Source organism: Alexandromys fortis, unplaced genomic scaffold (assembly GCF_014885135.2).
Source record: "Alexandromys fortis isolate MF-2015 unplaced genomic scaffold, M_Fortis_MF-2015_v1.1 scaffold_16, whole genome shotgun sequence".
Taxonomy (NCBI): Eukaryota; Metazoa; Chordata; class Mammalia; order Rodentia; family Cricetidae; genus Alexandromys; species Alexandromys fortis.
In genome coordinates, this window is record NW_026067893.1 from 19,307,497 (window position 1) to 19,321,781 (window position 14,285).

Sequence of the window (14,285 nt, forward strand, 5' to 3'; positions counted from 1 at the left end):
GGCATCAGATTCCCTGGGACTAGAGTTAGGGTTGGTTGTGAACCACCATGCCGACATGTCAGGGTTTATACCCTGAAAGAAAACTGACTAGTTGGGGCTTGAACCTGGGTCCTCTGCAAGAGCAACACATACTCGGAACCACTGAGCCGTCTGTCTCTCCCACCGCTGTGCCATATACGCTCATCTGGTCCTGTGACTCATGAAAGAGTCATGAGGATGCAGTCAACAAGGCAGAAGATTGCGCTCACAGGAAGCGGTCTGATTGCATGGGGGTGGCTTCCTTCTGATGCCTGTAGTTTAGAAGAACAGTCACTCCTCCGATTTCATGACATGTCTGTTTTCCAGTGTGACTTGAATAGAACCTACCCAACAGGAAGCCGAAAAGTCAGCAAAAGAATGTGTCCCTGAGTCTGTGTGCTACTTTTGCCCCCATCCCCAAGGGACAAGCCTATTGCTATCTGGTGTATATATAAAGAGCATCTGAAAAGTGGCCCAACAGGGGTATCTAGAAATAGCGACTTGGAAAAGAAGGGAGATTAAAAGTGTTAGAGTAAAGAGGATGAAGGGCCATTGTCACAGAATGTCACCTGTATTCTCGGGGCTGCCAGGTACAGGAAGTTGTCTGGGTCAGGCACCTAGCTAGCAGTGAGTATTAAATGGTTACTTTCACATGCCTGATCTCAGACTCCTCAGCGACTTTGAGAGAAGGTCAAGGAGGAGGGATCCTGGTTTACAGATAGGAAATGTGAAATTTAGTGTGGTTAAAGCCTTGCTCCGGTTACCCAGCCAGTCCAGTGCAGTAATAGCAGCATGTATAGAGCACATACCCTGTGAGTGTTTAACACGGTGCTCTTGGAGAAGACAGTTAGCCGTAAGCTGTCTGTACGGCGGTGGCAGAGATGTAATAGGCAACCTATACAAGGGAGTATAACTGAGTCGCCTTAAAATTCTGGATTTGGGGGTGTGACAATATGCTGTTTCCTCCTAAATAAGGATATTTTAGAAATAATATCTGTATTCTTTGAGAAGATCTTAAAATGCGTTTCGATCACCTTCCCCTTCCCAGCCCCTTGTAGATCCACTCCACCTCCCTACCCACTCAGCTTTGTGTGTTGCTACTGTATTGCTTCATCCCTCTGTGTGAGGCTTTCTGATCTTGGCAAAGCATTTGGCCTCTCTCCTTTCTTATCCATGAAGTACAGTAAGCATTTAATTAAATTAAATACTAAATAGATATAAAGTGGAGCCATGTCTGGCCCCCGAAAGGTGCTTAATAAATGTTTGCACATCTCGACTTGTCATCTGGGGAGTCTACTGTTGGTCTGAGAGACCCACACCGAAGTGGAGGCTTAGACTTCAAGGACAGTGAGTCCCCTGCTTGTCTCTACAGGAGTGAGAAAAGAAGGTTCTTCAGGAAATAGGGGACGGGATGTTAAAGGATTGCAAGAGTAGGGGTGGCCAAACTGGCCACGAGCAAAATCCAGCTTATTGGCTAAGATGGCTTTTATATTTTAAATGGCTGATAGAAAAATATGAAGAAGAATGATACTATATACCATGTCAAAGCCTTTGAAATTTCTGATCTGAACTCTGGTCTTCATGATTATGTAACAAAGTCGTTTCACCTCTTCAGCCCATATTGTGAATGTTTTAGTGCCTTGTGTAATGGGATGAAGACAGGGATCAAAAAACAAACAAGCAAACAAGCCCCCCACCCCCCACCCCCAAACAAAACCAAAACCATGCTCTAGAGGCTTCTGTCATGTCCTACCACTAGGGTCCAGTAGTTAACTCAGCCCGCTAAGGTGCAGTCATGCTTAGCCTACAGCAAGCTTTGGGGTGGGGAATGAGACTGCGAAGGGCTGGACAGCAGAGAGTTCTTTTGCCTTTCAGTCTGTAAAGTAAGAATGTCAAGGAACAATTGTTTCTTCATTCCTGTGAATGTAGCCTTGTGTTCTCAAAGGTCAGCGCCTGTGAACACATCATGGTTTCAAGTGGGTTCCTATGGTAATGGGGCCGTGGTGACTGAGGGTGTTTTGTGTCAGGCCAGGGCTGCTGATTTTCATCGGTCAGTGCGTCTCATGCTTGCTTCCCGCAAACGTAACCGTTTCTGTTTTTCCCTTTTTGTTTTCATCCTCCTTGCTCCTCGCACAGGCCTGGAGCCAGAGGACCCTCCAGCAGGTATGGCTTTGCATGCCTTCTTTCCTCGTGTGCCTTGGGGCACCTGGGATCCTTGAATTTGAGGAAAGCCCGCGGGTGTTACCTAGGAGTGATGGGGTTTGTTTTTGCTTTTTGTCTTGCCACAGAGGAGTGGAGACTTTCATCCAGTGCCGATGCCAATGGCAACGCCCAGCCCTCCCCACTTGCTGCCAAGGGCTATAGAAGCGTGCATCCCAGCCTTTCTACTGACAAGCCCCAGGTAGGTGTGTGTCCACAGATGGGGTGGGAACTCAGTAGTGGTGCCTAGTCTCAAACTTGGCAGCCCAAACTTGTGGCTTCCTGCTAACCCAGCTGGATTGTGGAACAGGAGTCCAGTCTTTGGTCTTCTCTGAAATGGCTTTCTAAGAAAGAGGAGAGTTGGGATCAAAGGGAGCAGGAGTATGGGGTGAGGTTTGGTCTATGTGGCTGTTGGAAATAGGCCTGCTGTTTTCCAGGATTAATATACACGTGGAAGGGTTCTAAAGAAGAATTCATTTAGCCTTGGGCAGGTTGAGCTTATTTTTAAGGGGTTCTTTAGAGCATAATCAGAGGAAACCCTCATATTTACACCATTAACTTTCCAAAGCTGAGACTCTGAACACTGTGGTCACAGAGGGACATCAGGTATTTGTGACCAGACATAAACCCAGTAGCCCAAGGGCCTGAGGACAGAACTCACAATGGCAGCCACACACAGCCTGGCCTCAACATCAAGCTCTGCTCTGCAATAGAAAATCCCCCATCTACAGCCATACCACCGTATGAACGGTATTGAACCGGCACAATCTCGTGTGATCTTGAAAGCTAAGCCGGGTTAGGCATGGCCAGTACTTGCATGGTGTACTGTTATTACAGTTTGGAGTAGGGTTGGCTTTAGTTGTTGCTGCTGGGTGGTTTTCTACCCTTTCTTCCTTCTCCTCTCTATACTTTGTTATTTGTTAAAAGGCATAGATCCTGTCATTCCAGTGGTGTGTGAAGGATGCTGTATAAGGAGGAGCCACTAACGTGGAATGGAGCCATCTTCCTTATAGGGGATGCTACTGCTCAGAGGGTGGTACAAGCTACCCTGCCTCGTTCTAATGCTCCTAGAACAGACCTGACCCCCCATTCTGCAGTTTGTCCCTCATCTGTCTTTACCAAAGGCTGCACTGTAAAGCTTTTCTCCCTCCTGCCTTGACTTACCTCCCCACTTTCAGCTTTGTACAGCTAGGCCCCGTGGTTATGTCTGGCCTCCCAGAGATCATTTGTCCGTTAAAAGACTGGCCAGAATTTTCCCATTTCTGAAAATTTTCTGAGTACGTGATGTGTTGTCTGTGGCGGTAGAGCTTCTTCGCGTTGTCTCAAGGATGGGCACTATTACTCTCTACCCAGATTCGAACACAAGATCTAGCCAAAGCAGAGGTTGAAGTACCTTGTCTTTCACCATCAGTGAACCCCAAAGACTAACCCTCCAATGCCTCATGGTTTTGTGATCACACACACACACATACACACACACACATACACACACACACACACACACACACACACACACACACACAAAGCATGGTCCAGGGTAGGGTTGTATTTCAGGGATGAAAATGAAAATCTTATCCCTGAGCAAGGCCCAGGACTCATTTTCCAGTACCATATAAATAAATAGATAGATAGATAGATAGATAGATAGATAGATAGATAGATAGATAGATAGATAAATAAATAAATAACACATGGGAGATAAAAATGAGTCCTTTGAAAATACTTGTATTTAACACAACTTTATTAGGTACTAGTTCTCAAACCAATGGGCTGAACATTGCCCTCAAGGAGTTCATAAGGGAAGCTGGATAGTAAGGTTGAGCATCCTGTGATGTCTCTCTACGTCAGCACGTGTTTTCAATCACTTGGTCACTCAACTTACGTTTCCTGGGCTGCCCTCAGGGAGACTGGCAAATGGCTGATCCCAGAATTTTGTCCTGCACATCCAATGTAAGATTTGCCATTTGAACGTCAAGGATGTCTAGTACTTTGCAGATTTAGTTTCTGAAAGTAAACATGAATTCTTAACTGTGCAGTGCTTGCTCTAATTACACCTGGGCTTCAAGAAAGGCAAAGCAAGGTGGACAACTGCTTGGCTTTGTTCCAGCCCTGTGGAGTTTATGGATCTGTTGGCAGAACATCTTCCCCTCAGGACTAAGTTGGGGTCCAGAAGACAGATGGGCTAGGTGGGAATCCTATGTCTTGCCCACCTGGGCTTGCTCCCTGCTGTTCCCCGGACCACAGAACCACAGTGTCTCTTTCTGTGATGTCATCAGCAGCATAGTAATCCTAGTAGAGATGAGGTTTGGCAGTTTCTGGAAACTATATAAACTATGAACTCACGTTTTCCAAATAGCCTCCCTCTCCCATAGGCCCATCTTCTAAAAAGATGTGGAATTTCATTAGTGGTCAGGGGGCAGATTAGGCTGGGATCCTTAGGCTGAAGCAAAAATCTGTTCCTTTGTGTCCTTGCTTAGCCTCACTGCCTCCTCCTCTAGAGTTAAAAGAAGCCCCGAGACAGGAAGTCCTTTGACTCTGTGTGTATCGTGGACACTCTGGGGAAGTGTCCTCTCTGCAAGGTCACAACCCTAGGAGGGCTTGTGCCTGATGTCATGCAGTCCTAGTACCATACATGGCCATGCCTGAATTAAGTTTAAAACTCATAGAAACAGATTTCTATGTTTGGACAAAAGAAATACTGTGCAAGATACTCTAGTGCAAAGTTGAAGTAAATCTGAGCCCAGAGCGGAATGATTTTCTGCTGGCTTCTCATCAGCCCCATCCTTACTTAACAGTCCCAGTGGTGGGAGCTAGCTCCGTTGCTGTGTCTGGGTATTGTAAGCTAGACTGCAGAGGGTCCCAGCACTTGGTCTAAGTTCATCAAGCAGAGGAGGGACGCTTGGTTGTGGATTTGGGGCTCGTATAAATGGTCGCACTCCATTGGCACTATGTGGGGCAAAACATAGATCTGGTTAACTGAGAATACTTAGATAGTTGCCTCTCCACCCAGACTGTCATCTCAAACTTGTGTTTTAGGTGTAGGCTGTTCATTGTTTCTGGATGATAGTCTAATCCAGCGTCATAAAGATTTTTTTCACTTTCTCACCTAGTCCCCTTTCTAATGTCTTCTCCCTTCTCCACATAACTCCTACAAAATATCAAATAAAATGAGAATTAGCCTCAGTGTAATCAGTGTGTATGGCACAGGTATGTGCATATGCGGCTGTGCTCATGTGTGTGTGCACATACGAAGACAGAAGGATGTTTGGTGGTTTCCTCAATGGTTTTCTGTCTTATGGCTTTGAGACAGGGCTTTTCACTGAATCACAAGCTTGCCATTTCAGCCAGGTCAGCCGGCCAGTGAGCTCTGGGATCCCTCTGTCTCTTCCCCCACATCATCAGGGTTACAAGATTTTACAGACATACCAAGCTGTTTATTTCAGACCTGGCTATTCGAACTCAGGTCCTCATGCTTGCAGAGCAAGCCGGCTTACTCATGGGGCCATCCTCCCAGCCCCTTCCTAGGTTTTGACTACAACACATCTGCCATAATTCACCAACTTCTAGACTTCCACATGTGTACACTTAAAGGATGGTTCTGGTTTTGTTCTCGTGCTGAAGTCTGAAGATCAGGGCCAGCGAGTACAGTCTGGCGGGGGCAGAGAGGGGAGCATTGGTGCTTCTTCTCTGGAGTCTAGTTCCCAGGTGAACCACAGGTTGGCTGAGAAGGACCAGTCTGGAGGGTCACCATGCCTCCTGTCCCTCTGCCTACTGAAACCCATGCAGGAAGGCTGTTGAGAGGAGAGGGGTTTTAATTGTAACTCAGCCTGTCACCAGAGCTTTGCCCTCACCCTGTGACTAAAGCTGTATAGAAATGATTTCCTGTGCATGGTGATGGACTGAATAAAGCAGACTCAGCCCAGCCCCATAGGCTAATGATAGGCCAAATGGCGCAGGCTTCTTCTGACCCTGTGCCTCAGACGTGGGAGACTGCATGCTTTTAATCTCTAGAGTGTCTCCATGCCCTTTGATTATAGTTCTGGAGTTTGAATTCAGAGCTTTATACATGTTAGGCCAACTGTACAACATTCTCAGCTAAGTTCTTAGTGATGAATTCTGTCAGATGATTTCTTCTGAGAAAAGAAAACACGTGGACTCAGTTTTCAGTGTCCTCCTCCCCTTAGTGAACTTTGTATGCTTGTAGAATTGAGAGCTGAATCGGAGGCTCAAGGAAGGCATCTGCCTCCTGGGAACACAGACACAGGAGGGCCTCCCTTTCTCTTTTTCCTACTGGGAAAGAATTAAAGTATCTCAAACAAGTCTAATGAACTTAAACTTTTAAAACCAAAGACTTCAATAACAGACTTGAGGAAGGGGGGGGGGGAGTTGGGAAGGAAAGAGGACTCAACTCTGGGGCATCATTCACTGGCAGGTGGCTTTGAGCATGTCCTTGAGTCAGGGGGTCAATAAAGATGCAGCCAAACAAGCGTTGGTGTTGGAGCTGACCAGGTCTCCCTGGCTTGTGAGTCAGGCCAGCCCTGCAGGTAAGTGTGAGTCAGTCCTTGGAGCTGCCCAGACGACAGCTGTAGGCCCCAGAAGGATTTGCTCAAAGGTCTGCCGAGAGTTGTTTTGTCTTTTATCATGCGGTGCTGCTGTGTCTAATGATCCTTCTCTCCCTCCATCTCCCCTCCTCTTCTCTCTCCCCGTTCTCATGTCTTGAAACCGCTACTAAAGGTTCTGTCTCCCCCACGCCTTCCATTCCCTCAAAAGGACCGCTCTGCATGGCAGCTCCCCACCGTCCACCGCACCCACAAAGACTCCCTCTACATGAGCTCACCAAGGCCTTACATCCTACCCAGCACCCCCATCCAGCAGGATTCCTCACTGCCTCAGCCCATCTCTGTTCCCCTGGCAGCTAGGTTGGCTCCCAAAGGTGCAACGTGTCCTGGTTCATTGCTTTTGGGGTCCATGGTCCTTGATGCTTCCTCCCAGCCCCAGAAACACTATGTAGCCTCCAGATTAGTGTACAGTAAGAATGTGAGCTCTAACCCACATCGTGAGGCCACAGGGAATAAAAAGGTCAGCAGCTTATATGTCCCATCTTTATCCAATAACATTTGCCGGGCAACATTGGAAACCTACCCTCCTGTTGCACGTGACTCAGCCAAAGACACTCCCTCGGAGGCTGCAGGCACCCAGGCACCAGCTCCCAGCCTTGTCCCTGGCACAGCCACAGCTATCCCAGGAAAACCACCCCCTGCTCCTCCTCCTGACCCTCCCAAGCTATTCTTTGACCACCGCAAAGATGCTGGTAACCTTGGTGAGAATCCCACACTGGGGGCATGGGCTTTGTTCCCAGATGCAGTGAGACCTCCCGTGCTAGGCCCCCAGGTTACCTCTGATCTCGAAAACCAGAAGAACAAAGAAACTTACCTTTTGCAGCCGTGTTATCCAGCCAAGGCAAGAAACTAGGAATGTGTGTGTGTGTCTTCTATGCTGTCTCTTTCAAAACCAATTCTAGTGGCTCCCCTGTTCTCTGGGCTTCCCTACCGTCCCTCTCCTCGTTAGTGCTACAGCGCTTGAATCCTGAATTCTTCGCTTTAGACTGCCCAGCGTAGCCTCTTCTGTCTCCCTGTCTCTTGTCTGTAAATGTCTCAGGATGCCAGAGTGTGGAATTCATAGACTAGTGATGTGGTAAGATCGGGTGTTTGTATCCTATGAGACGGTGCTCAAGAAGCTGAGTTTACTCCCAAGCTTGCAGGCTGTGTGGCGGTTTAGTGGCGTTTAGACACTGCCTGCTTGCCTGCCTGCATATTCTGTTGTTTGCTCCCTTTCTCCCTCTTAAAGTGTTAAAAGGATTCAAAAATAGATGGACGGAAAGTGAACTTGGACGGGGCTCCCTCTGTGTCATAGAGTGTCAGGAGGCCAGCTGGCTAGCACTGGCTAGCACTGACTGTCTCATGGACTCTGTGGAAAGGGCACTGATTAAATATTTCTCCAAGTGCATCACTGCATGTCCATGCGCAACTGTTTAAATGTGGAATTCCTGCCTCTCCGCAGTCCCCTTTGCGTAACGACCCCTTATTTCCCACAGGATGCCACCTCCTCCAGCCAAGCCTCGTCTGAGGTAATAGTTGTCCCTCTCTACCTGGTTAATACTGACAGAGGGCAAGAAGGCACTGCCCCTACTCCGGCATCTCTGGGGCCACTTGGCTGCGTCCACACCATCCCGGCGACCACCCCTGCTGCCTCACCTTTGACCTTCCCCACACTAGATGATTTCATTCCCCCTCATCTGCAGAGGCGGCCCCACCACAGCCAACCAGCCAGTGCTTGTGGCTCCCTCCCCCCTGCTAGCCAGAGGCCACCACCCTCACCACCACCTCCGCTGGTCCCTCCCATACCGGAGGACCTCCACAGAGGCTTGGAGCCTGACCTCCCGGGAGCTGTCTCAAGTACCGTAAGCTTGCTGGACCCCCCCTTCCCCACGGCTTCCTGAATGTCTGCTCCTGGCAGTAAAACCCTTCCTTTCTCACTGAAGTACTAAGTTCTGAGGAGGCCTTGGCCACTGTGCTTGTGTGATGGCTGGCCCTGTGTTTGCTGTCTCCGAGTGCATGCCTCCCCGTACATCCTGTGGGCCACCTGTGACTGCTCTTGACTTTGAAGAACCTTCTCTTCTCTGCTCTGTTGCAAGTGCACGTCTTCCTGATGGAACTTTGTCTTTCCTTCGAGAAGCACCTGTGGCCTTTACTCAGACCTGACAGAGATTGCATTGAAGGCTGAGGAAAGCTGCAGGGTCCTGTGGAGGGAGAGCCGTAGGCAGGTGTGGAAATGATGGAGCGAGAGGTTGTGAGTGAGGAACAGTTTCCCTCTGGGCTGATTCCCTAAGTGAGCTCTCTTTTTAACAGAAGTACAGAGATGGGGGGGGGGAGGCGGGGAGAAGAGGTTTAATTGAGTAAATGGATTGAAAACCTGTGTGTCAAGGCCTTCTCTCACAAGACAGATAATTACTAGGGCCCCTGAGGAAGAGGTAACTGTGGTTTTGGCGACAATAATTGTGGGAAGTTAGAAGGTCTTGATAGTTCAGGTGAGTCTCTTCACAGCTGGCCCTGCTGCTTCTGGCACAGTATGTCTCCTTCCCCAGGAGCCCAGGATAAGAGAATCTGAATGTATGGCGTCATTAAGTGTGATGTGAAGACACTCACGGGCCATATGGTTCAGTGGGATTGAATAGTCACAGTTCCCATGATGGGAACTCATGGTTTAGTTCAGCATAGGTGAAGTATCTGGTTACTGTTGTTTGCATTGCTGAGGACTAGTGAATGAAGAAGTTAAAGTAACTGGTTAGTTAGTGATGGCTTCATCCCTACCGGGTTCTAAGAATTAGGTTCCACATGTACACTTACAACAAGCCAGGGCTCCTGCTCTTAAATGGTCTGGAGGAGGGGGTAGAATACATCTGCTCTCTAGGCTAGAGAAGTCAAGTTTATATATCATGGATTTGGAAGGTCAGGGAAGGGGCTGGGGCCAGGGCCTCTCACTTGGTTGCAAGTATCTAAAGGGTTTTGATGTTGAGGCCATAAACATCACTTACTGATGTACAGTGAGCCGAATATTTGCTGATTGAGCTAAACATTTACTAGCATCCTTTGTTGAAGGAAGGATGCTAACAAAACTAGCTTACATAGATTGTTAAGCTGAATCAAATCAGGGAACAGGAAGGAAAGTTCTTATTTGGCTCAGTAGGGAAATTGTAATTAAGTGTTAGGTACAAGGAAGCTTAGAACTATGACATCATGGGCTGGACCTCTTCTCAGATCTCCAGATACAGCCCAGGGCAGTTAGACCAGGACCAGGGCAGCTGTAACCACGAGTTTGGCTCTTCTGCTTGAGCTTTGGAGCTCATCTCTGCTGCAGACTGATGTATTCCTCCCCTCCTAGGTGAATTTGAAGGCATTCTGCTTTAGGATGTACTGATATCTTGCTAGATATCTTGCTAGTGTGTTTCTCTGTGCAGCAAGCAGAGTGAGTCTTAGCAGAGTGCCCTCAGATATTGCCATAAGTCATCCTGGTATGTACTCTGCTTTTGGGCATTTGTTTAGCTCTACGTTTGCATATTGGGGTTTGTTTTTTTGTGTGCCAGGACAGATTAGTTGAGATAGTGTACACAATCTGTCCAATTTTCCTAATTGTTCTGCAGTAGACTTTCCAGAAGTTGACTTAATAACGTTTACTTTGGCTTTAGGTAACAGTAAGAGATTAAAAGCAGACTGCTTGACTTCCCCTCTAGATGCCCCATGGGTGGCATCCAGGCCGTAAGTTGATACAAACCCCTCAAGCCTTGGAAAAAAGATCTTACTCACAAAATTGAGTTCATAGAAGTTCCCTATCCAGGAAACATCTAAAAGAAAGCCCAACCAAGGCATTGGCGACAAAGCCCCTACTGTGTGTCAAGAGCTGTCCAGGGTGCTGAAACCTACACCTCTCCTGATGAACCTGCATTCTATTGCCACAAAGCTTAGCCCACACACTCCTTGCTGCTAAATAGCTCCTGTCACTCACACAGTATTTTTCTGAGCACCTGCTACTTGCAGGGTATTGTCTTGCGTGGTGGCAGAAGAGGGAGGCATGGGGTCCTTGTCTTGCAGGTGTATATGTAGTAGCTGTCTCTGAGTTTAATTTTTTTTTAAAAAAAAAAAAAGCTACCAATATCTTGTTCTTAAAGACCTTTAAGAATGCCATCTTGCCAAGCATAGTGATACATGCCTAGAGGCAAGTGGATCTCTGAATTTGATGCCAACCTGGTCTACTTAGGGAATTTTAAGCTAGCCTGGGCTATATAGTGAGAGCTTGTCTTTAACAAAAGAAAAAAGGAAAAGAATGCCATCCTGGGGCTGAGGATATAGGGTGTTTGCCTAGCACAGGCTCAGCCCTAAATTCAGTCCCCAGAACTAGGTCATGAGGATTGCCATCTTTGCTTTAAGGTCTGAAAGATATAAAATAAAAACTTTGCAGAATCTATAAGTGTAGTAGGGGAAACAAAAGGCTGCCATTATCCCCATCATCAGATTATCAAAGTGTTAGTAATTTGTTGATATTGCTGGGGGCGGTCTCAAGTTTTTAAGGTCAAGATTCTCCCATGTCTTGGTTCAAAGAACTTCTGTTATTTTGGTGCTCAGTGAAAAAAACGTCCCAGCAGGGTAGGATCCTCCTCAGATCTCAGAAGCCAAAGCTGCTGAATTTGCTCAGTGATTCTGAAGTTTGTAATAACTTTCCTGAGAACCATTATAAAGGGGTTCCTCTGTTCTTCTCTCATGATTTGTCTGATATCTCTCTGTAGGGTGCCTTAACTTCCCTGACTTTTCCCACTTAACCAGTTCTCGTTCTTGGATCGCATTTGGAATTGCATGAGTTTTGCATGTTGTTCTATTTTGATTTGAATTTGCTTTTTAGTAACCAGATTGATACGCAACTATTACTAGGTGAAAATAATGGATGTTACTGAGACTTTCAGCAAAATTTACTTACCTTTCTTCTCTCCCCCCTTACTAATACCTACAAGGAGAATAAATTTCCAGATTAAACTTCTAACTGGAATGGACTCATTGGTTACATTTTTGTTTATAGTTAACGTTTTGTAGAGGTTTTTATTCCTTCTTCTTACAGAGTCTTCATTCTCGATATCCTGTATTCACTCTTCTTTCTGATGTTTTGTTTTTCAGGGCAGTCCTTTATTAAATGAAGTTTCTTCCCATATTGAAACTGATTCCCAAGCCTTCCTTCCAACAAGCAAACCGTCATCTGCCTACCCCTCCACCACAATCGTCAACCCCACCATTGTGCTCTTGCAGCACAATCGAGGTAAGGCAGTCTCTTGCAGGATGTAGTCTGCAACTCTCCCCAACCCTGCCCCAGGCCATCCGTCCCAGCTCTTGTAGGACCCACAAGATTGATCAATCCTAGACAGAGGCCCCTGATCTGGAATGATGTCAGGTATCTGTGAGACTGGGCTAGTTCAAGTTCATTGCTGTGCCTTGTCTTGTGTGTTTATCTGCAGACGGTTCATGTGCTAAAATGAAAGTGTGTATGTGTCTGGTTCTTCGCTGTATGATTTGTGACGGGGCTTTGCCTCAAACGTGCCTGCAATATGTCTTTTAATTGCTGTCATAAAAGGACTGACTTCGTTCAAAGTAGTCAGTTTCTAGAAAGCGTAGTTTTCAATACCAAGTTTCAAAAGAGGAGACAGTGAATAGATGATTGTCTACAATGTAGAGCGTGTCTTTGTGCCTCTGTACAGAGGCTCCTAGGCTGTCTCCTGGTTATTGGCTAGTCCTCTTCTCACAGCAGGCTCTGTGGTAAGTGGCCATTCAGTGGCAATCTCCTTGATGGAGACTCATATGTCTGTCTGCACTACTTCCATCCACATGGCCCAGACAGCTCTGCTTAGGGGTTCTGATTGGTTCCTGTTGTTTCTCTGGCTGTTCCTGCTGCATCTCTGAAGGGGCCTCAGGGTCAATAAAAACCCAAGAGCTTTGAAGTAGTCATAATATATTTTTTTATCTTTCTGCTTTAAGATTCAGGCAGTGGTTCTAAATCCCAACTTTTCCACTTTGGAGTTGCATAGAGGAATAAACTTTGAGTTTATAAGAGTCCTTTTGCCACATGACATGGGACACTTTGAGGCCATCTCCCCGGAGAGGGCTCTTCTGCGTGGAACCCAGGGAACAGCATATCCTGGTTCCAGTCTTCTCTTGTCACCTTCCTCACCCACATCATAGTGTCCTCCCCTTCCTGCCTCTCCCTTAGGGAAGATGGGGCTGAAATCTAATTTCCATTGCTTTCCATACTGAGGAGAAGTTTCTTTCCTGCTTCTCACTGGGAAAGTCGATGTGCAAAGCATTTTCTCTCACGTAAAATATGTTCTCTCAAATCTGAAATGGTTGCTTTAGTGGTTTAAGTTCTTTTTCTTTCTGTCTGTCTCTTTTTACACTGTGTGGCCCCAGTGTTCTTTCAAAGAACAGAAGAGTGCTCCGTCTAAGTGGCCATTCTCCTTCTAGCCTTGCCACCCTCCCTGGCAGCTCCTCTTTGCCAGTGTCTGTCATGCAGAACAAAGAAAAATGCAGGAAAAAGCAAAAGCCTCTCTGTGAACTTCTTCATGACTCACTGTTCTAAAAAGCAAGTTGGTTCCCAGAAAGAAAGACACTTTCTTAAAAATCGGGATTTATTCCCAAGGCAACTTGGTTTTTGGGAAATGCCAAGCGTAATGTCAGCTGCGTTTGCCAAGTCCCTCTGACAACACCTACAGGGACGTTTTCAGGCACCAAAACGCCTGAGTTCCCTCTTTGTTTCTTCCTTGAATAAAGTGAAATTTTCTTATTCATCAAAAAGGACTTTTGGTTCCTGCCTTTATTTTGACCAAGTCCTGTTTTGGGTTCAAAAATGAGAATTGTCCTTCAGAAAAGCACGAGAGTAACGGTGCTACAGGCGGATGGATCTTCTTTAAACTAATGAATGGTTTCCCGTAGAGAGAGAACCCATAGGTTCATCCCAAGTAAGGCAGCAGAGGTAGGAGAGTGGGAAGGAAACTCCATCAGTGGGGTCTGGAGCAAATGTATTTGGTACTGCTTGGAATGTACCCAGCCTAGCATCTCTGCTTCTCCTCACAGAAGAACAGATTCTTAACTATTGCAAGGTTTCCTAAGGGGTGATAACTTTATTCTACATCTGAAATTCTACTTTAGTCATCTTTTAAAATAATTCCATTTCTTTCTGTCTAGACTTTCACAGAGCACAGTTTGGCAATGACCCTGTCTCCCCCAGCCAGCCTCCTGCTACTAGGGACAAACAGGCGCTGAGCCTCTGGACTGACTCTGGTGGCCGCGAACAGCACGGTCCCCTTTCCACCCTTTCTTGATCTTTCACGCCAGCATGTTCAGGGCATAGCTTACCCGGCAGTCAGCGAATCAGGGATTCGACTCAGGAAACCCGAAGGGCTGAAAGAAGCACCCCTGCTCAGGACCTTTCTGCCTTTTCTGTGTGTTGGATCATCAGAGTCTAGTTAACCTGCA

The 14,285-nt window shown here is 46.8% G+C and overlaps 1 protein-coding gene across 11 annotated transcripts in view; it reads left to right on the forward strand.

The window, feature by feature from the left end:
* The window catches only part of Sorbs1 (sorbin and SH3 domain containing 1), a 218,000-nt gene that overhangs the window by 122,634 nt on the left and 81,081 nt on the right, over window positions 1–14,285 (forward strand). For 4 of the 11 annotated variants that reach the window (XM_050144495.1, XM_050144522.1, XM_050144506.1 and 1 more), the window contains exons 6-8: window positions 2,307–2,419; window positions 8,312–8,677; window positions 11,940–12,078. In XM_050144495.1, the coding sequence (XP_050000452.1) occupies window positions 2,307–2,419; window positions 8,312–8,677; window positions 11,940–12,078 (618 nt within the window). Of the gene's footprint in view, window positions 1–2,154; window positions 2,182–2,306; window positions 2,420–4,193; window positions 4,197–8,311; window positions 8,678–11,939; window positions 12,079–14,285 lie in introns of all 11 variants that reach the window. The other 7 variants (XM_050144556.1, XM_050144573.1, XM_050144513.1 and 4 more) reach the window with 6 other exon arrangements.